This window comes from Toxotes jaculatrix, chromosome 8 (genome assembly GCF_017976425.1).
Source record: "Toxotes jaculatrix isolate fToxJac2 chromosome 8, fToxJac2.pri, whole genome shotgun sequence".
Classification (NCBI taxonomy): Eukaryota; Metazoa; Chordata; class Actinopteri; family Toxotidae; genus Toxotes; species Toxotes jaculatrix.
Genome location: NC_054401.1, coordinates 9731496 through 9753657, shown reverse-complemented (window position 1 = coordinate 9753657; position 22162 = coordinate 9731496). Strand labels below are relative to the sequence as shown.

The 22162-nt window shown below is 36.5% G+C and overlaps 2 protein-coding genes across 6 annotated transcripts; one reads left to right on the top strand and one right to left on the bottom strand.

The window, feature by feature from the left end:
* The first annotated feature begins 9469 nt into the window (after nucleotides 1–9469).
* On the top strand, nucleotides 9470–14915 carry zgc:92912 (uncharacterized protein LOC436805 homolog). Of its 5 annotated transcripts, none has more exons than XM_041044357.1 (6): nucleotides 9470–9824; nucleotides 10143–10220; nucleotides 11184–11331; nucleotides 11700–11858; nucleotides 12357–12408; nucleotides 12931–14915. In XM_041044357.1, coding segments are annotated over exons 2-6 (378 nt in total). In that variant the 5' UTR covers nucleotides 9470–9824; nucleotides 10143–10218; the 3' UTR covers nucleotides 12948–14915. The 5 variants fall into 5 exon arrangements, with proteins under 5 accessions (XP_040900291.1, XP_040900292.1, XP_040900289.1 ...); XM_041044358.1 differs by having other exon boundaries at nucleotides 9470–10009; nucleotides 10166–10220; XM_041044355.1 differs by having other exon boundaries at nucleotides 9470–10009.
* A 22-nt stretch (nucleotides 14916–14937) lies between these two features.
* tapbpl (TAP binding protein like) lies at nucleotides 14938–20000 on the bottom strand. The gene is made up of 8 exons (XM_041044258.1): nucleotides 19668–20000; nucleotides 19106–19318; nucleotides 18750–19019; nucleotides 18418–18618; nucleotides 17733–17900; nucleotides 17547–17644; nucleotides 17067–17292; nucleotides 14938–16575 (listed from the first exon to the last, which is right to left on the bottom strand). The coding sequence occupies exons 1-8, from the start codon at nucleotides 19717–19719 to the stop codon at nucleotides 16508–16510; spliced, it is 1296 nt and encodes a 431-aa protein (XP_040900192.1). The 5' UTR covers nucleotides 19720–20000; the 3' UTR covers nucleotides 14938–16507.
* Nucleotides 20001–22162: the final 2162 nt, after the last annotated feature.

Sequence of the window (22162 nt, the reverse complement as noted above, 5' to 3'; positions counted from 1 at the left end):
ATTTTGAGGTCAAAAAAAATTTTGACTTTTTTTGTCCGAAAAAAACGCCTTACTATACAATGACGTTTTTTATGACTTTTGGAGGTCAAAAAATTTTTTTGACTTTTTTTGTCCGATTTTGACGCCTTACTATACTATGACGTTTTTTATGACTTTTGGAGGTCAAAAAATTTTTTGACTTTTTTTGTCGGAAAAAAAACGCCTTACTATACTATGACGTTTTTTATGACTTTTGGAGGTCAAAAAAATTTTTGACTTTTTTTATCCGAAAAAAACACCTTACCATACTATGACGTTTTTTATGACTTTTGGAGGTCAAAAAAAATTTTGACTTATTTTGTCCGATTTTGACGCCTTACTATACTATGACGTTTTTAATGACTTTTGGAGGTCAAAAAAAATTTTGACTTTTTTTGTCCGATTTTGACGCCTTACTATACTATGACGTTTTTTATGACTTTTGGAGGTCAAAAAAATTTTTGACTTTTTTTGTTCGATTTTGACGCCTTACTATACTATGACGTTTTTTATGACTTTTGGAGGTCAAAAAAAATTTTGACTTTTTTTGTCCGAAAAAAACGCCTTACAATACTATGACGTTTTTTATGACTTTTGGAGGTCAAAAAAAATTTTTACTTTTTTTGTCCGATTTTGACGCCTTACTATACAATGACGTTTTTTATGACTTTTGGAGGTCAAAAAATTTTTTTGACTTTTTTTGTCCGATTTTGACGCCTTACTATACTATGACGTTTTTTATGACTTTTGGAGGTCAAAAAAAATTTTGACTTTTTTTGTCCGATTTTGACGCCTTACTATACTATGACGTTTTTTATGACTTTTGGAGGTCAAAAAAATTTTTGACTTTTTTTGTCCGATTTTGACGCCTTACTATACTATGACGTTTTTTATGACTTTTGGAGGTCAAAAAAATTTTTGACTTTTTTTGTCCGACTTTGACGCCTTACTATACTATGACGTTTTTTATGACTTTTGGAGGTCAAAAAAATTTTTGACTTTTTTTGTCGGAAAAAAACGCCTTACTATACTATGACGTTTTTTATGACTTTTGGAGGTCAAAAAAAATTTTGACTTTTTTTGTCCGATTTTGACGCCTTACTATACTATGACGTTTTTTATGACTTTGGAGGTCAAAAAAAATTTTGACTTTTTTTGTCCGAAAAAAACACCTTACCATACTATGACGTTTTTTATGACTTTTGGAGGTCAAAAAAAATTTTGACTTATTTTGTCCGAAAAAAACGCCTTACTATACTATGACGTTTTTTATGACTTTTGGAGGTCAAAAAAAATTTTGACTTTTTTTGTCCGAAAAAAACGCCTTACAATACTATGACGTTTTTTATGACTTTTGGAGGTCAAAAAAAATTTTGACTTTTTTTGTCCGATTTTGACGCCTTACTATACAATGACGTTTTTTATGACTTTTGGAGGTCAAAAATTTTTTTTGACTTTTTTTGTCTGATTTTGACGCCTTACTATACTATGACGTTTTTTATGACTTTTGGAGGTCAAAAAAAATTTTGACTTTTTTTGTCCGATTTTGACGCCTTACTATACTATGACGTTTTTTATGACTTTTGGAGGTCAAAAAAAATTTTGACTTTTTTTGTCCGATTTTGACGCCTTACTATACTATGACGTTTTTTATGACTTTTGGAGGTCAAAAAAAATTTTGACTTTTTTTGTCCGATTTTGACGCCTTACTATACTATGACGTTTTTTATGACTTTTGGAGGTCAAAAAAATTTTTGACTTTTTTTGTCCGATTTTGACGCCTTACTATACTATGACGTTTTTTATGACTTTTGGAGGTCAAAAAAATTTTTGACTTTTTTTGTCGGAAAAAAACGCCTTACTATACTATGACGTTTTTTATGACTTTTGGAGGTCAAAAAAAATTTTGACTTTTTTTGTCCGATTTTGACGCCTTACTATACTATGACGTTTTTTATGACTTTTGGAGGTCAAAAAAATTTTTGACTTTTTTTGTCGGAAAAAAACGCCTTACTATACTATGACGTTTTTTATGACTTTTGGAGGTCAAAAAAAATTTTGACTTTTTTTGTCCGATTTTGACGCCTTACTATACTATGACGTTTTTTATGACTTTGGAGGTCAAAAAAAATTTTGACTTTTTTTGTCCGAAAAAAACACCTTACCATACTATGACGTTTTTTATGACTTTTGGAGGTCAAAAAAAATTTTGACTTATTTTGTCCGAAAAAAACGCCTTACTATACTATGACGTTTTTTATGACTTTTGGAGGTCAAAAAAAATTTTGACTTTTTTTGTCCGATTTTGACGCCTTACTATGCTATGACGTTTTTTATGACTTTTGGAGGTCAAAAAAAATTTTGACCTTCTTTGTCCGATTTTGACGCCTTACTATGCTATGACGTTTTTTATGACTTTTGGAGGTTAAAAAATTTTTGACTTTCTTTGTCCGATTTTGACGCCTTACTATACTATGACGTTTTTTATGACTTTTGGAGGTCAAAAAAAATTTTGACTTTTTTTGTCCGATTTTGACGCCTTACTATACTATGACGTTTTTTATGACTTTTGGAGGTCAAAAAAATTTTGACTTTTTTTGTCCGATTTTGACGCCTTACTATACTATGAACATTTTTATGACATTTTGAGCTCAAAAAAAATTTTGACTTTTTTCGGCAGATTTTGACGCCTTACTATACTATGACGTTTTTTATGACATTTTGAGGTCGAAAATTTTTTTGACTTTTTTTGCCCGAAAAAAAAACGCCATACTATACTATGACGTTTTTTAGGACATTTTGAGGTCAAAAAAATTTTGACTTTTTTTGACCAATTTTGACGCCTTACTATACTGTGACGTTTTTTATGACATTTTGAGGTCAGAAAAAATTTTGACTTTTTTTGACCGATTTTGACGCCTTTCTATACTATGACATTTTTTATGACATTTTGAGGTCAAAAAAATTTTGGAATTTTTTTGGCCGATTTTGACGCCTTACTAAACTATGACGTTCTTTACGATATTTTGAGGTCAAAAAATTTTTTGACTTTTTTTGACCGATTTTGACGCCTTACTATACTATGACTTTTTTTATGACATTTTGAGGTCAACAAAAAATTTTGGAATTTTTTTGGCCGATTTTGACGCCTTACTAAACTATGACGTTCTTTACGATATTTTGAGGTCGAAAAAATTTTTGACTTTTTTTCCCCGAAAAAAACGCCATACTATACTATGACTTTTTTTTTATGACATTTTGAGGTCGAAAATTTTTTTGACTTTTTTTGCCCGAAAAAAAAACGCCATACTATACTATGACGTTTTTTAGGACATTTTGAGGTCAAAAAAATTTTGACTTTTTTTGACCAATTTTGACGCCTTACTATACTGTGACGTTTTTTATGACATTTTGAGGTCAGAAAAAATTTTGACTTTTTTTGACCGATTTTGACGCCTTTCTATACTATGACATTTTTTATGACATTTTGAGGTCAAAAAAATTTTGGAATTTTTTTGGCCGATTTTGACGCCTTACTAAACTATGACGTTCTTTACGATATTTTGAGGTCAAAAAATTTTTTGACTTTTTTTGACCGATTTTGACGCCTTACTATACTATGACTTTTTTTATGACATTTTGAGGTCAACAAAAAATTTTGGAATTTTTTTGGCCGATTTTGACGCCTTACTAAACTATGACGTTCTTTACGATATTTTGAGGTCAATAAAATTTTTGACTTTTTTTGACTGATTTTGACGCCTTACTATACTATGACTTTTTTTATGACATTTTGAGGTCGAAAAAATTTTTGACTTTTTTTCCCCGAAAAAAACGCCATACTATACTATGACTTTTTTTTATGACATTTTGAGGTCGAAAAATTTTTTGACTTTTTTTGCCCGAAAAAAAAACGCCATACTATACTATGACGTTTTTTAGGACATTTTGAGGTCAAAAAAATTTTGACTTTTTTTGACCAATTTTGACGCCTTACTATACTGTGACGTTTTTTATGACATTTTGAGGTCAGAAAAAATTTTGACTTTTTTTGACCGATTTTGACGCCTTTCTATACTATGACATTTTTTATGACATTTTGAGGTCAAAAAAATTTTGGAATTTTTTTGGCCGATTTTGACGCCTTACTAAACTATGACGTTCTTTACGATATTTTGAGGTCAAAAAATTTTTTGACTTTTTTTGACCGATTTTGACGCCTTACTATACTATGACTTTTTTTATGACATTTTGAGGTCAACAAAAAATTTTGGAATTTTTTTGGCCGATTTTGACGCCTTACTAAACTATGACGTTCTTTACGATATTTTGAGGTCAATAAAATTTTTGACTTTTTTTGACTGATTTTGACGCCTTACTATACTATGACTTTTTTTATGACATTTTGAGGTCAAAAAAATTTTTTGACTTTTTTTGCCCGAAAAAAACGCCATACTATACTATGACGTTTTTTATGACATTTTAAGGTCGAAAATTTTTTTGCCTTTTCTTGCCCGAAAAAAACGCCATACTATACTATTACGTTTTTTATTACATTTTGAGGTCAAAAAAAATTTTTGACTTTTTTTGACCGATTTTGACGCCTTACTATACTATGACTTTTTTTTATGACATTTTGAGGTCGAAAAAATTTTTGACTTTTTTTCCCCGAAAAAAACGCCATACTATACTATGACTTTTTTTTATGACATTTTGAGGTCGAAAAATTTTTTGACTTTTTTTGCCCGAAAAAAAACGCCATACTATACTATGACGTTTTTTAGGACATTTTGAGGTCAAAAAAATTTTGACTTTTTTTGACCAATTTTGACGCCTTACTATACTGTGACGTTTTTTATGACATTTTGAGGTCAGAAAAAATTTTGACTTTTTTTGACCGATTTTGACGCCTTTCTATACTATGACATTTTTTATGACATTTTGAGGTCAAAAAAATTTTGGAATTTTTTTGGCCGATTTTGACGCCTTACTAAACTATGACGTTCTTTACGATATTTTGAGGTCAATAAAATTTTTGACTTTTTTTGACCGATTTTGACGCCTTACTATACTATGACTTTTTTTCTGACATTTTGAGGTCAACAAAAAATTTGAATTTTTTTGGCCCATTTTGACGCCTTACTATAGTATGACGTTTTTTATGACATTTTGAGGTCGAAAAAAATGTTGACTTTTTTTCCCCGAAAAAAACCCCATACTATACTATGAATTTTTTTAGGATATTTTGACGTCAAAAAAATTTTGACTTTTTTTGACCGATTTTGACGCCTTACTATACTATGACGTTTTTTATGACTTTTTGAGGCCAAAAAAAATTTCACTTTTTTGACCAATTTTAACTCCTTACTATACTATGACCATTTTTATGACATTTTGAGGCCGTTCTAAAAAAGAACGTTTTTTGTCCGATTTTGACGCCTTACTATACTATGACGTTTTTTACGACATTTTGAGGTCAAAAAATTTTTTGACTTTTTTTGTCCGATTTTGACGCCTTACTATACTGTGACTTTTTTTTTGACATTTTGAGGTCAAAAATTTTTTTGACTTTTTTTGACCGATTTTGACGCCTTACTATAGTATGACGTTTTTAATGACATTTTGAGGTAAAAAAATTTTTTGACTTTTTTGACTGATTTTGACGCCTTACTATAGTATGACGTTTTTTATGACATTTTGAGGTCGAAAAATGTTTTGACTTTTTTTGCCCGAAAAAAACGCCATACTATACTATGACGTTTTTTATGACATTTTGACGTCGAAAAAAATTTGGACTTTTTTTTCCCGAAAAAAACGCCATACTATACTATGACGTTTTTTATGACATTTTGAGGTCGAAAAAAATTTGGACTTTTTTTTCCCGATTTTGACGCCTTACTGTATATGACGTTTTTTATGACATTTTAAGGTCGAAAAATTTTTTGACTTTTCTTGCCCGAAAAAAACGCCATACTATACTATTACGTTTTTTTATGACATTTTGAGGTCGAAAATTTTTTTGACTTTTTTTGCCCGAAAAAAACGCCATACTATACTATGACGTTTTTTAGGACATTTTGAGGTCAAAAAAAATTTTGACTTTTTTTGTCCGATTTTGACGCCTTACTATACTATGACGTTTTTATGACTTTTGGAGGTCAAAAAAAATTTTGACTTTTTTTGTCCGATTTTGACGCCTTACTATACTATGACTTTTTTTATGACTTTTGGAGGTCAAAAAATTTTTTGACTTTTTTTGTCCGATTTTGACGCCTTACTATACTGTGACTTTTTTTATGACATTTTGAGGTCAAAATTTTTTTTGACTTTTTTTGACCGATTTTGACGCCTTACTATAGTATGACGTTTTTAATGACATTTTGAGGTAAAAATTTTTTTTGACTTTTTTGACTGATTTTGACGCCTTACTATAGTATGACGTTTTCTATGACATTTTGAGGTCGAAAAATGTTTTGACTTTTCTTGCCAGAAAAAAACGCCATACTATACTATTACGTTTTTTATGACATTTTGAGGTCGAAAATTTTTTTGACTTTTTTTGCCTGAAAGAAACGCCTTACTATACTATGACGTTTTTTAGGACATTTTGAGGTCAAAAAAAATTTTGACTTTTTTTGCCCGAAAAAAAGGCCATACTATACTATGACGTTTTTTATGACATTTTGAGGTCGAAAAATTTTTTGACTTTTTTTGCCCGAAAAAAACGCCATACTATACTATGACGTTTGTTATGACATTTTAAGGTCGAAAATTTTTTTGCCTTTTCTTGCCCGAAAAAAACGCCATACTATACTATTACGTTTTTTATTACATTTTGAGGTCAAAAAAATTTTTTGACTTTTTTTGACCGATTTTGACGCCTTACTATACTATGACTTTTTTTTATGACATTTTGAGGTCGAAAAAATTTTTGACTTTTTTTCCCCGAAAAAAACGCCATACTATAGTATGACTTTTTTTTATGACATTTTGAGGTTGAAAAATTTTTTGACTTTTTTTGCCCGAAAAAAAAACGCCATACTATACTATGACGTTTTTTAGGACATTTTGAGGTCAAAAAAATTTTGACTTTTTTTGACCAATTTTGACGCCTTACTATACTGTGACGTTTTTTATGACATTTTGAGGTCAGAAAAAATTTTGACTTTTTTTGACCGATTTTGACGCCTTTCTATACTATGACGTTTTTTATGACATTTTGAGGTCAAAAAAATTTTGGAATTTTTTTGGCCGATTTTGACGCCTTACTAAACTATGACGTTCTTTACGATATTTTGAGGTCAAAAAAATTTTTGACTTTTTTTGACCGATTTTGACGCCTTACTATACTATGACTTTTTTTATGACATTTTGAGGTCAACAAAAAATTTTGGAATTTTTTTGGCATATTTTTTAAGGCTTATGGCTATATGAAGTTTTTTATGACATTTTGACGTCTTTCTAAAATATGACCTTTTTTATATATATATATATTTTGAAGCCTTGCTATACTATGATGTTTTTATGACATTTTGAGGCTATACTAAAGTATGAATTTTGTTGACCGATTTTCAATCCTTACTATAGTATGATGTTTTTTTATGACATTTTGAGGCCAAACTAAAGTATGACCTTTTTTGCCAAATTTTGAAGCTTTACTGTACTATGACATTTTTTGGCATATTTTTAGGCCGTTCTAAAGTATGTCTTTTTTTGGCCGATTTTGAAGCCTGCCTAGTGTGCGTGTTTAGTTATCTGTCTTTTCTTTTCGGCCCTGCGATTGATTGGTGACCCTGCCTCTTTCCCGTAGTCAGCTGGGATAGGCTCCAGTTCCCAGTGACCCTAACAGATAAAGCGGTATAGAAAATGGATGGACGGATGAGGGCTCTAATGTCGCGCTTCCACCCAGAGGAGGCTGCATGGGCTAAAGACAAACGCCTGAAGCCTGTCATTCCACCGAATCAGCATACCCTCACTAGTTGACAACAAAATTATTCCCGGTGAAAGACATCTAAAATTAGTTAAAAATTAATTTGGAAGTTACAGCTACACTACACAGTACTGAAGGTGCTTTGAGATGTTTCTCAATAAAAGAGAAGTTGAGTAATTCAGCAGCTGACTGTTTTTTTTTAAATGGTGCAGTACATTTATGGTGTATTTTGGGTTACTGTTGTCAAGTGGAAACTCAATAATCAAATCGAGACCTCAATAATTGTAATCGAATCGAATCAGGAAATTGGACCGATTAACCACCCCTAGAGGTGTTCATGCTTGAGTTTGGTCTAAAGTCAGTGAGACTATTTTCAAAACATTAATTGATGTGTTTATTAATATTTTTCCTGTATAAGGTCACATACTATATGGCTATAAGAGTATGGACACCCAAACATAGTGTTTGTGATTGATGAACATGTTATCCAAAAAGTACTCATGTTATGCCATTAAAACATCCTCCATTCTTCTGAGAAGACATTTACTGAGACTGTAGATGCTGGCTGCAGAGATTCTCTCCCACTGAAGCACAAGAGCCCAGTAACACTGGAGCTTTGCTATAATGAAACAGGAAAGAACACAAACTGCAGGCAGGAAGTTGAAAACACATTAGTGTCTAGTAAGGGGTCAGAACCTCTAAAGGATCATATGATAAATCTGAGGGATTAAAAGATAATTTTTTTTAAAAAAGTTCATTTTTATTTCTTTATTTCATTCTTTCATTTTTTAAATTGTGAATTACTGGATAGTTTTTCTTTTCCTCTAAAACCCATACAATGAAGAAACAAAGAGAATCATCTACTTTCAACTCAGAGACGTGTCAGCTCGGGTTGTGATTAGACATTGCTTTGATTGAAATGTTCTCAAGCAAAAATGTTTAGGGATCAGTGGTCTAAAACATCATCGCACACTGTAGCATTAAGGATTTCCTTAAATTGAATTAATGGTTCCAGCCCAAAACATTAAAATACAGCCCCAGAGCCAAAGTACAAACAGCCATAAATAGTATCTAATGTATTTCCGTCCTTTATTGCGCAATTGGTCCTGAGATTTTTACCTGTTTCCAAGGACAGACTTGACTCCTCTCACTTCTCTAATATACCGAGAATTGAGAATCAAAATGGAAACTGAGTAAAGGTTGTAGGCTCAAAGGTAGGACTCCACCAGGAATTAGACAAGAGCGATTGCAAAGGGGAATGTGATACAGGAGCAGGAGGAGGAGGGAATTGGGAGAATCCCAGGCCAGGCAGGAAACAGTCGAGTCAACACTCTGTAGGCATTCACTGTACCGCAGTGTCGTCCTGCCGCCCCATCCGACACAGAGAGCTGCAGTACTGCAAAGTGTGTAGGGAGAGAGGGGAAGGGAGGGGGTGGGGCGTGGGGGGGTACCGCACTGTCGTTACGAGTCCAAGTGGAGAAGGCAGGAGGAGAGACGCATTATTGCAGTAGCTCACAGTGCCATAACACTTTGCACGGGCGAAACTCCTGCACTTCCCACAAAACGCACGTCCGTCCGCGCAGAGAAAGAGAGAGAGACAGAGAGAGAGAGCTAGAGAGAGAAAGAGAGAGCGAGAGAGGAGGGGTTGAAAGAAATCAACTGAATTTTCATGACTGGACTTTTTTCCTCAATTGTTAAATTGCACGCATTTGCCAGTGGCTTTTAGAAGAGGCAAGTCGACAACCAGCCAATCAGTGCTGCGTCTCAGCTTCCAGGAGCAGCTATAAGGATTCAGAATCACTTGGAGGAGGTGGACGCAGCCTTGCGGGAACCTTAACACTCCTCGGTTTTCTCCTGAATGGATTATAATTCAGAGGTACTTTTCTTTTGAGCTGGCACTGCTCTCTTCTCCACTCCAAGCTCTCCAGCCCAGTCACTTAGTGAATTATCAGCAGAGCCGTCTACGTGTGTCAATATTGCGGTACTTTGCTGACGGCTTGCAGTATAAATGCATCGCTAGAAGATCGGCTCCACTGCGCCACGACCGCCCGCCTGTTCACTGTCAGTGCGGCACTTTAATCACTTTGTTAATTGAAAATTTGGACTTTCGTTTGAACAAGTGCCCAGAAATTCACGTCTCTTCTTTTTTTTTGCTGTGATCTTACTGTTTTTTTCTTTCCTGCTATACTTCAAGACCCTCCCTCCTTTGCCTCACAGCCCTTCACCCCTCCTCCGCTGCCCGTGAGTCTGTTCAAACAGCTGCATAGAAGATGTGAGTATTTCATGCGGCTTTTCTGCTGCCCTCTTTTCACGATAATAACATAAAACATCAATTGCGTGGGACCGGATAAGTATACCTTCAACTGTGTTAATTTCCTTGTGTGTTTTCCAATGGTGGATGTGCAGCTGAACTGATTTGTTTCAGCTTGACGGATTTTGCTGACGCAAGTATAAAATTTCCGTCCCAGCATCACTAAATTATGCATTCAAAGGTTGACTGCTGTCACACGAAAGCAATAGGTAGACTTAAATTGAGTTGTTGTTGTTGTTTTTTTTTTTTTTTTTAATAATTGTACACCACAGATTTAAATAACAGAGTTTATTTTACATTATATTGTGGATTATACGGTTTGAGGGACTTTGGAGTCTTGAACTGCTTAATACTGAGGAACATTTTGGTTCCTTACCTGCAAATTAGCTTTTTTTTTTGTTCTCCAGCAGTGACAAAGTGAACTGTCCTGAAGCCGAGTCAGTGAGCTTCTCTCCTGAGGAGCTTGTTTTTTCAGCTTTACACCTCCTGTACCCATTCCTCTTCCCCCTTCTGGATTAACCCTTTCCTCTTTTCTGCACATCACTTTCCAGCGTCATCTTTTTTTTCCTCTGCCCAGCTCTCTGTAATCCATCACAAAAACGTCCCCCCTCTCTTTCTTTTGACCAAAATCTAATCTTCTATTATTCTTTCTCTTGTACCAGACATCTTCATGGGCAGGACTTTCTATTTCTTCCTTCTCATCTGTGTGCTATATTTTCTTTCTTCCCACTGCATCTTCGTTTTAACGCAACCCAATTCTTCCCTCTCACCTGCTCATTCTCTGCCATTCTTCCTCCCTTTACATCTTATGAGCTGAATTCCTCACCCTACACCTGTACTCTCCTCTGCTTATGCAGTTTTTCTCTTTCGCTATGTGTTGGATTTCCCCAAACTGGCTTCATCCCTCCTTGTACTTCTTCTCAGGTCTGCCCCAGATGCCGCCGCCCCAGCCGCAGCCCCCGGTGCTCCAGGAGCTCCTGGTGCAGATGGAGCCCCAGCTGGCCCACCTGCAGCCCCACCCAACACCACCAGCAACCGCAGGCTACAGCAGACACAGGCCCAAGTCGAGGAGGTGAGCTTAACTAGGCCAGACTTAAAATTCTGGGCAAGAATTTGCTGGGCTTAATTGTGAAATATCTTGACTCACTTTATAGACACAGTGCTCATACTGGGCCAGAGAGAAACAACTGTAAAAATGCTGTGTTGTTTCTCTCATGTTCTCTGGAAAGGTCTGGTCTTCTTAATATCTCCTCAATAGCCTCTCCTATAATTTGGAAATGGATTATGACTACTTATTTATTAATATTTGTCATTAGTACTTATTACTTCAGAAAATCCTCTGTGCCCTGTGTAACTCTCCTTTAACCATGCTTGTCATTTCTTTCATCTCCCCTCCACACCACTGCCAAATGCTTTCTCATCTTCGCTGCTGTGGGCTAGGTGGTGGATATCATGCGGGTGAATGTGGACAAGGTTTTGGAAAGGGACCAGAAGCTCTCAGAGCTGGATGACAGAGCGGACGCTCTCCAAGCCGGAGCCTCCCAGTTTGAGAGCTGCGCAGCCAAGCTAAAGAACAAGTACTGGTGGAAGAACTGCAAGGTGGGGACATTAATGTGGGTCCATTAATCAGACTGTTGTCACTGAAAGAAGCTCATAATGTATTAGCAATATGCATATCATTCTGTGGTGTGGTGCATAGATACATAGTATGTATATACTGCAGAGCTAATGGAGGATTCAGATTAAGTGTGTATCCTCAGCTCTTTTATTTCAAAGCATCAAACAGCTGTTAGAGCTGAGGTGTGTTGAGGCATTTACACACTGTGTGTTCTGGGGATGCCATCATCCTGCTCTCCATACACTGGTCTGTTAATGAGCTACTGTGGAGGACTGAACAGATGCTTTAGGGAAAATGGGACATAGACGTCTGTTATTGCAGAGTTTTCTCTATGGACTCAGAAATACTCAAGAGGTTACATAACTAAAGCACAACAAATGCAAAGAATCTCAGTTGTCTAAATTGTGTCCAATGTGTTACTGTAGATTTCTTTATAAAGGAATGTACCATTATAATAACTGTCTGTCTTGTTTTTTCAGATGATGATCATGATGGGCATCATTGGAGTCATTGTGGTTGGAATAATATTCTGTAAGTAGAAGATAGTTTCATCTTGATCCTGATAAAACAAAGAAAGATATTTTGATTTGTAGGCTTCTATTGACAGATACCATTATTTTAAAAAGTAAATGATCAAGACATGTTGGCTTTCCTTCCAATTTGCTGCACATCACATCACTTTAGTATGTTAGTACATATGTTAGTGTTGATTTATCGATGCTGTTAATTTAACAGAATTAAGATGGGGTGATGTTTTTTCTTATTTTGTTAAAGGATGCTGGCAGGTACAAGACTTTATCAGAATTTCTTCTCTAACAAGCCCACGCCTGGCCTCCCTACTTCTGCTCTGATTGTCAATTATTCATGACTTCTTATTCCAGTAAATCATTGATATGATACAAATTTTGCCTGTTCTTTATTCAAAACAAACATGTAAATACTACATAAGAGTAAGAACTTGTCTGTTTTGTTTTGTTTTAAGTGACTTTTTGTCAGATCCATTTGACTGACCTTTAACTGACATTTGATTGACCTTTTCTCCTTCATTCACAGTGTACTTCTTCTATTGAGCTCAGCCCATCAATACAGATGGATATGGACTTGAGAATGATATGAGAGAGAAGAGAAAAAAAAACAAGCGCCACTCCTCCTCTTTCTCTCCGTCCTCTCCTCCCTCTCTTCACATAGTCTTCCATCAAACCATCTTGCACTTATACATGATAGTAGTGTTTATGGGTGTCTTTGCTTTCTTTGTCCCCCTTTCCCTCCCTTCTCATTGTTTTCTTCCACTGTTTTGGGGTGAAGTCTCACTCACTCTCTCCTGCCTCCGCACCTCATGTATTATTGAAGGTCGCAGCCAGCAGAGTGTAAGAGGAAGGAAAAAAAAGGGAAGGAGGGAGAGAGAAAATCCTGGTGACACGGGAATACACAGGGCTAAGCCCACTGAACGGAGCTATGGGGGAAATGTACAATGTACAGATGGTGGATGTGTGCAGGGAGATTGAACAAGAGTTTGCAGTCCTTTCTATCCCTGAAACACCAAAGCTTGTTCATATTACCTTTTTTGAGAATCCTACATTTGTAAATTGATACTGACATGCCAAACTAACGCACTCCATCTGTCACCACTGCTACCATCATTGCTGCTTACTAACAAGATTATGATCATTTTTGTTGTATGCTCATGTGTATTTGTGATCCATGGCGTTGTCGCTAATAGATGTTTCCAATTTAGCTGTTAGGCTTTTATTAGTAATTTTTTATTTTCCTTTCCTGCCTAACTTTCTCCCACCTTGCCTCTTATTTCTGCAACATTCAGTAATGACAAGAAAAGAGAAATTTGACATAGGGAAAGAGACTGTGAGTCTAAAATACTGAATTTAAGGAAAGGAAGAAGTGATTCAGGGAAAGGTAGTAAGAGCATTGCATCATTTTTTTCTGTATAAGTAAATGAAACTTAACTCTGGACTGATAAGCAATTATTGATAAAGTAGTTCTATAACTATGCTTCATTTGTACGGGTGTTTTTGTACCACAGGTGGTGGCACAGACATAGTTTTATGCTTAGTGGCATAGTAAAATGCACAGCAAGGCAAACAGACAAGCAGCCACTAACAGACAATCTACTGTATACATGAATTGACCACTCCGACACAGAGGAAGGTCTCTCAACTCTGCCTTGGACAGAGTCACAGCCATAGACAGATGAATGTGTAGTGTCACATTTTAAACAGGTACAAACGTCCACTTTTGAGAGTTGTGCTGACAAAGTGTTTGTTTGATTGTTGCTTGAGTTGACTTGATCTGTAGAAAAGCAGGAAAATGGGAGAAAAGACTTCATTTTGAAACCCAGAGCCACCTGGTCCTCTTGCCCCCCCCCTTTCACTCACATAAAAACAGACTCAAATGTCACCTGCAGTACAGTAACAGCCAAAATGAGGTGTTTGTTTCTAACTTGCATGGCAAACAGTGTCCATAGTTTTGCCTATTTGTGTGACCTGTGTATCTGCCATTTCTGAATCTAACTGCCGATTGTACATTTTCCTTTGTTAGTGGTTTTAAGGACCTATGTATATTGTCTTTCTGATCTGATAATTACTGCTTATGCAATGCAATGATGCTCAAGAGTTTGTCAAATTTTAAATTCACTTGCTTTTGAGAGAAAAATAATATACAACTGCTACTATGATGAACTGTTAAACACATGATACTGTACAAGCAGAACCATAGTACACATCTGTCAGACTGTGCTCCTGAAAAAGGGGTTTATAAATTCTTTCAGGTTTTGGGGGGGTTGCTGAATATAAAAGAAAAGTTAATTTTCCTCTCTTCAAACTGATTTTGAGAGTTGATAAAATTATGAAAACATGAACAAACTTATGTGCAAAGTATGTGCATAACTGTAGCGGTTAGCCAAAATGTTCGGATGATATTGTGCAACAATATGATGAACGTGTGATTTACAACCTGAAAATGCAGTAAGAGATGCAACTGGATTTGCGAAAACAAATGCATGCTTACCACTTTTGCTGATGCCAATAAAGAAACAAACAATAGATCTGACAGCTGAACTTTTGTTATATTTTCCTGATATTTTGAGTCAGGTTAGACTCTGTTGTTTGAAAGTGTTTTTCCACAGTTCACAGCACTTCAGATGATGCCAACTGCTGTCGATATACAGATTCGGATCCCGACTGAAATTTTATAAAAGACAGTCATGTGATTTGTCTACAAAATAGCTTCAATCAGCTGTAAAACAAGAAACGGAGGAATTATAATATAATATAATATAATATAATATAATATAATATAATATAATATAATATATGCTGAGACGCAAAATCATTCATCATGAAAAGGAAATCACAAAAACTGAAACAATATCAATGTCACCCAAAAAACAGAACCAGAACCAAAATAAAAACAGGATGCAAGCAAGTAGTACCAGTGAGAACTGAAAGTAAACAGTACAAAAAATGAAGACGTTTTTGAAACAATCATTTGAGAGGCTTTAGACCAAGACACCACAGCACAGTTCACAATCTGAGCTCTGACAACAAATGTCCAATCACTTCTGGTCACCAGCATTGATAAGTCCACTGCAGAAACACAGAAAAAAGCCCTTGCCCCAATTTTCCACTTCATACTGATCAGAAGAATGAAGTAGCCCAATAATCCTCAGTGCACACACTGTGGGATTTTAAATATGAGTAGGAATACAAACAATTCAAGACATGGATTACTTAAACCAGTTAGAATCAGACCATGCGTTATTGCACACCATGCTCATGCTAATGCTATAAAACAAATCACTTCAGTTACATTCACTTAAAGCTGCTCTTCCTGTTGAAGATTTATGCAACAGCATAGTAAAACGTGAACAACTCCAAACGTCAAAGCAGAAGAAGGCTGTTTGTCTTGTAAATAAAACAAAATTATATTCTATATTTGACTGAACACAGATTACTAACATAATGTCTCAGACAGCCATGGTCATAGTGCCAGTGATCTCATGCCTGATTTCAAATAAAGATTGTGTGGATCAGTCATGTACAGTCTGGAGTGACTGAGAGTGCCTACTGCCTACACATGTATGGTCCAGCCAAGTCTTTACTTCCAGCAAACTTCAGAAAGTAAAATAGAAACTTAGGTCCTGCTATGAGTTGACATCTAACACAGTGATGAGAATTAATATGTGTAAGAAAGCAAGTTATGCTTCCCACAACGCTACACATGTTTATCAGAGGCCAAACATAGGTCAGAGATTAAAAAAAAAGAAAAAGGTAGGTAATTTATGTGGAAAAAAAAAAAAAAAAACGTTCTCTACTACTAATTGTTTAATTTATTGTTATTGTATGCACATTGCAGAGAGAGAGAAACAACATTTCGATTCCCCTGTATGTCTGACATATGGTGAAATTGACAATAAAAAGCCTTTGAATCCTTTTGAATCCTATTTAGGAATAAAATGTTTATTTTTCTGTTCTGTAGATGGCTAGAGGAGTTAAAAGAACCAGTGATGACTTTTAATGAAATCAGTAATAACTTAAAGACTCATAAATGACACAGAGGATGCCTGTCTGGGCTCAATTTCAAGTCAGCATTATCTACTGGAAAATCACCTACTGACTTATCTCATAACCTGGTGGAAGAAAAGTATTGTGACGACCAGGAAACCCAGAACCCACCAATAGGAATCTGTAGAGTGAAAGACACAGAGAGCAGTATGTAATGCATCAGCAATCTTAAGACATGAAAGGTCACAGCTTCACTTGCAAAATAAACATGACTTTTGTTACTTCTATCCCATTTTTATTTCTAAGAATTTTGTTGGTGGTTGAGTGAGGAAAATTCCTCTGCTGTGACACAAATAAAAGGTTGTGAACTGACCCAGGCTGCATTTCCAAATCAACTATTAGACTTCATTGCAATATAATATTATAAGATTTCTAGAAATTAAATTACACTAAAGCATGTCTTTCCTCAGTCTAGCAATGTTTTTCCCTTACTAAAATGAACCTGTGAAAAGCTACAGCCCACAGCTAGTTAGCTTAGCATAATAACTGCAAACACAAGACAGTCCCTCTTAAAACCACAACTTGTGCTTTTAACAATTCAGATTTTACATAAATTACACAAACAAGAATTTAATGTTAATCAGGGAGCAAACATCAGCCACACATAATTACCTGGTTCTGGACTTTCTACGACCACGCTCACAGAGAAAGGAGTGTCCAGGGCTGGGTGAACCACCCTGCAGGTGATTTTGGTGCCTGGGGAGACACTGGGGGGCACTGTGAGGTGAGATGACAGGGAGTACGTTCCATCGCCATGCTGTCGATGGCTGGACAGAGAGCCCTGATCAGGAAAGACTGTAGGCTCGGTGTCTGTAGGAGAGAGGGATAACCACTCCATCTGAAAAGGAGAAAAGAGTAGACAGTTATAATCTGTAAACTAAAACATCAGTGTTTCTTCTCTAGATTAACATGCCACGCCACCAGCACATTTACACTGAGATCTGACCTAAATGTAAAAGACTGAAGAACAATGCAATGTGTAGTCTTTTTTGGTCAAAGTCAAACAATAACTGAAGATTCCAGAGATTTTATGTCTTGCCCAGATGTTCAGTGGCAGAAAATTAATAATATTCTAAAAACGTAGCTAAAGACCTGAGCATCCAGTGGGTAGTATTTACTGCAGTGGCAGATCAGTGTCTGAGGTGACTTCAAAACCAGCTTCTCCTCTGAGAGTGAAACATGGGGCGGTTCTGAAAGCGAAGAGAAACCAAGAAAGAATTGAAAGACCTGTTGTGGATGCTTCTGAACTGCAAGAGATCAGATCAGTGTGACACTTACGAGTAACATGGAGTTGAATGACCTGCTGTGCATGGAAAAAGCCTAAACTGACTGTACAGATGTAGGTCCCCTCATCCAAAACCTTCAGTTTGTTCAGAGTCACAGAGGCGTTACCCGCACCAACAACCTGGGCAGCATCCATGCTTGAGCCCCTCCTCTCTTCATGCACTGAAAACATAAAATGAGACAGAAATTTATCAATCCATCAAATTAAATGTTTAAGTGTTAATGTCCATTTAAAGTAGATGACTGACAGACACACTGATGTCTTGAAGATGTCAGAATCTGGGAATTATAATTATGAAGGTTATGAAACCTTCGTTTGTTAAAAGTGACAAATATGGTAGTAACTCTTATGAAACTTGAACCTGCATGATTTTAAATATTTTTTGCTTCTTTTGAAACACGAACTTACTGGTTAGTGGTTAACATGTTTGCACATCTCAAATACTGTGTGTAGACTTTTAGAATATTTTTGTTTAATGACAAAAGCAGTTGAGATATAAAACAAAAGGTTCTGTGTTTTTTGAATTTTGCCAAAAAATGTCCTCAAAACGTCACTAGAAATGAGCATTTTTACATTTAGTCATTGAGTCTAATGTCACTGGAGCAAACTTGCTCTACTCTAGATCTGTTCCCAGCTCTGCAGACACTTGATTAAGGCCACCTGCACCTGTTCACTTACCCACTGTGCTTCCCTCTGCATCGCCCATCCTTGTCTTCATTTCAAGCACTTTCCGCCCTTTCCCTCTGTGCTGCAGTCGCCATTCAATGCCCACTTCCCGGGATAACGGTATTTCATGCTGCTTGAAACCACAGTGGAGGAGCACATCACCTTTCAGAGGCGCAAATACAGACTTTATGTGGGAATACACCAGGAATATCACTGGGGGACAGAAAGCAAAGACAACAGCAGAGATAAAGTAATGAGAAGGATGTTCTTGCCTGTCTAACAAAACAGAGAATGGGAAAGATTCAATGAAAAGATGAAATGGGATATTAAACACTGCATCTCACCCTCAGCCAGCAGAGTGCCCGACTGACTAAGAGGCAGCTCTAGTTTGTTTTGTATCAGTGTCGAGTGGTCCTTCTCCACCGGCAAGGTCTGCAGAATCATCACCGTGCTGAACTCAGCTCCCTCCACATTAAGGGACACCATGAAGTAGGCTGGGTCTGAACTTTCCTGGGATCCACGAGGAGTGTAACTGCTTATTTCACACATTACCTCCTGCTCATTGCAGTCCGCATGGAGCAACGCTTCTGAGTTGGGGATCTCAACTGACGACACTGCCACAGAGGAATGACAAGCGAAGATCAGCACATGTGGTGCTTATATTAAACCAAACTTTACACATACAGAAGGATGGGAAAACCTTTGGACTCAAACAGGATGAGGTCTGGATCAGGGACTGAGGGCGGGACGAAAGGAGTGAGGGATTCGAGTGATTCCTCAGGAGCTACTGCAACATCTTTGAAGACTAGAGTAGCTGGGGTCCGTTTGAAGGCTGCTCCACCTCCCATTCCACCCAATCCGGCTCCCTCCTCCACCAGGGCGCAGGATAGTACCACATCTACAGTCCCATCAGCTTAGAAACGAGGGGTACACAGAAAAAGACTTCTTAAAAAGGTTCACTTATCATATTGATGAATAAAGTATGATGAGTAAAATATTTTGCATGTTTGAATCAGTTAATTATAAGTGTATTCAATGTAAACTGTTTCTATTTTATATATAATTTGTGCCAACTACATGGTTCCTTCCAGGAAACTTCCTAGAAATTCACACAGCCAAATGGCTTACCAAAACAAGCTCTATCAGACAATCTGAAATGAACACTTGTCTAATAAGTTTATTACTAAGCTTCACAGTCGAATGAACGTTAATTCATTGGCACTATACGTCCAGCATCAACATGCCATAATTAAAACTCTTACCGAAAACGCACGTCATGAGGTATCCAAATAAAATGATTTCAATCATCTTCATGGAGTCTGGAGTCCGTGTTGTTGTATGTTTTTTACGACAAGATAAAGTGAAATAACAGAAATGTCATCCGAGTACACAAAAGCACTTTCGATTTTGATTTCAACGACTATCAGCAGCTCATTGCGTCGCTACAGTCTTAGTTTTTTCTAGGGCCTTTCTCCCTTTCACCCCATTGATAATGTACGATAGCTGTACAACGATAAATATAATAAAATATAATAGTAAACTCTTCAGGAAGTACAGCAGATGTATTCCGGGTGCACGCGCGTAACGCAGCAATGGAAGAGTGAAAGTAAAATTGAGCATACGGGCTCGTCCAATCACAGAGCAGCAAGAAGCGGGTCATCGGTCACCATGGATACACTGGAATCACCTCTTTCGTTTTTAGATACCCCCCCCCCCACACACAAAAAAATACAATTACAAAAGTACTTGAACGCTTGTATTTGTTCAGAACTACGAATAAACACAGGTTCTTCCAGGCTTTCCAAAATAATGTCATGAATAGTTTTTTAATAGTTTTATTTATCAAAATCTAATCAAACCAAATCAAATCAATATTCAGTGTGAAACAGCTCCTTTGCGTGTAAAACAGCACCAGTTCTCCTCAATGCACATGAGCAGAGTTTTCAAGGTACTTGGAAAGCAGGATATTCCATGTATCCTAAAATTTGATATATTAATAGCATTTTATGTAAAGAATGCTGACTGAATAAAGAGTTTGGCAGACTATTTTTTGTCTTGTTTGTTCTTCTAGCCTTTGAACTAAGCTAAGGGGACACTGATAACAGTTTATTGACAGGATACTAACAACAGATCATGTAAGAGCGGCTGGTTTTAGTGATGACTCCACAAAGAGGTAAATGTAACCAGATCTTACAGGCCAAATGAATGCCAATACTGCTCTGTGCCTGGTTGACACATTAAAAAAAACTGCTAGTGTTCACCAGAAGTCATAATAATTGTTGTGTTTACAACTTGTATTGCTTAAAAGTAGCCAAAAGGGAGAAGAAAAGGACAATTTATGCTGCTTTCATTTAGTAAACATCTGTGACTAGACAACCTCATATCCACGTGGTAGCCGGCTATTTGTTACACTTGGCTGTTGGGTTATTGATCGGCACACTCGCATGCTTTATGGTGCTCAGAAGAGGACTCTAACTCAAAAGAGGAAAAAAATGTTCACAACAAAATTTTTAGTTTCATCAACCTGTTCATCTGGCTGCCCAAGTGATGTATACACTGTCCCCCAAAAAGTTGGAATAAAATATATTTTACCTTTGAAACAATTGTGGCATGTGGAAAATGATTGTACATGAAATGATTGTGGCAATGTGAGTTATTCTTGATAGATAAAGTGTATATCTTCTCAAAAATTTATTGATCAGTCTCTTCCAATGTGATTACTGATGCGTGTAAATAGGACCTGTGTCTGAAAACTTCCAACTTTATGGGCAACAGTGTACCTCACCTTCTTCATTTTATTGTAAGAGTTTTGAATCAAGTTTGTCTCTGGCTTCGTTCAGAGCATAAAGTTTAATGAACTTGTCATGACATATATTAAATTCAGTTCTCCTGCATGATCTTGTTGATCCAGTCCAGGTAGTTAGTGACTCTGGTATAGACTCCATATGTTCCCTGCTGTCCACACTCAACCCCCCAGCTAACAATCCCATAGGGACTTCCATTATCACCTTGGCAGGAGTCCTTCCCACCTTCAGAGACTCCAGCACAAAACATGTTATTTGTCAGGTTTGGCACGTTGTCCCTTCTCTGCTTAAACTGATTTACTGCATGTCTCCTGCTCCACCACAGGGAGGTGCACATACTTCAGCTTATTTGTTAAAATCCGTGCATAACCCATGTCTGTAATGCCAAAGCCTGAGACCACTCTGAAAAAGATATAGAAGACAAAGTTACTGTGAACTCAAAAGTAAAAAACGTCAGAGTCTTTTGTCTAGAGACAAAATTCACGTTGTCAAAACATGACAAAAACAAAAAGAACAGTGAACTGTGAGGTGAAATGTGACACAAGTGGAGAAGAGTTGTAAAGTCAGCGAAGTGAATCAGCCTGCAGAAGCTTTAATATCCAGGTGTGCTATGGACAGCTGGATCTGATAGCCCCCAGGACCCCAGAGGTCCCATTGTTTGAGCATGTTGGTGGGGTAAGGGGGGGACTGGACCTCCCCATGCATTACAGGATCAGAGTCGGGCAGCTGCCAGCACTCACACACTGACACAAACAGAGACCTGGAAAGACCTTGAAAAAGTTGATGCAAACAAAACAGAACAAACACAGTGACACAATATTTTTTTTAACTTTTGCAATCTCAATTTTGCTTTGATTTTGCTGTATGATACTTTGATGAAGAGATCACCCAGTCGACCTTCAAAAAGTCCATCTATGGAACACTGATTCAAGACAATGCATAGTGCAGGAACA

What these genes read in the sequence shown, in the direction of transcription:
- zgc:92912 (XM_041044357.1), top strand. An exon ending in CACAGGCCCAAGTCGAGGAG is followed by an intron (nt 11,332 to 11,699) that starts GTGAGCTTAACT and finishes GCTGTGGGCTAG; the next exon opens with GTGGTGGATATCATGCGGGT. An exon ending in ACTGGTGGAAGAACTGCAAG is followed by an intron (nt 11,859 to 12,356) that starts GTGGGGACATTA and finishes TTGTTTTTTCAG; the next exon opens with ATGATGATCATGATGGGCAT.
- tapbpl (XM_041044258.1), bottom strand. Translation starts at nt 19,719, where the DNA reads ATGAAGATGATTGAAATCATTTTATTTGGATACCTCATGACGTGCGTT. An exon ending in TGCAGAGGGAAGCACAGTGG is followed by an intron (nt 17,901 to 18,417) that starts GTAAGTGAACAG and finishes TTATGTTTTCAG; the next exon opens with TGCATGAAGAGAGGAGGGGC. An exon ending in CGTAGAAAGTCCAGAACCAG is followed by an intron (nt 16,576 to 17,066) that starts GTAATTATGTGT and finishes TTCACTCTACAG; the next exon opens with ATTCCTATTGGTGGGTTCTG.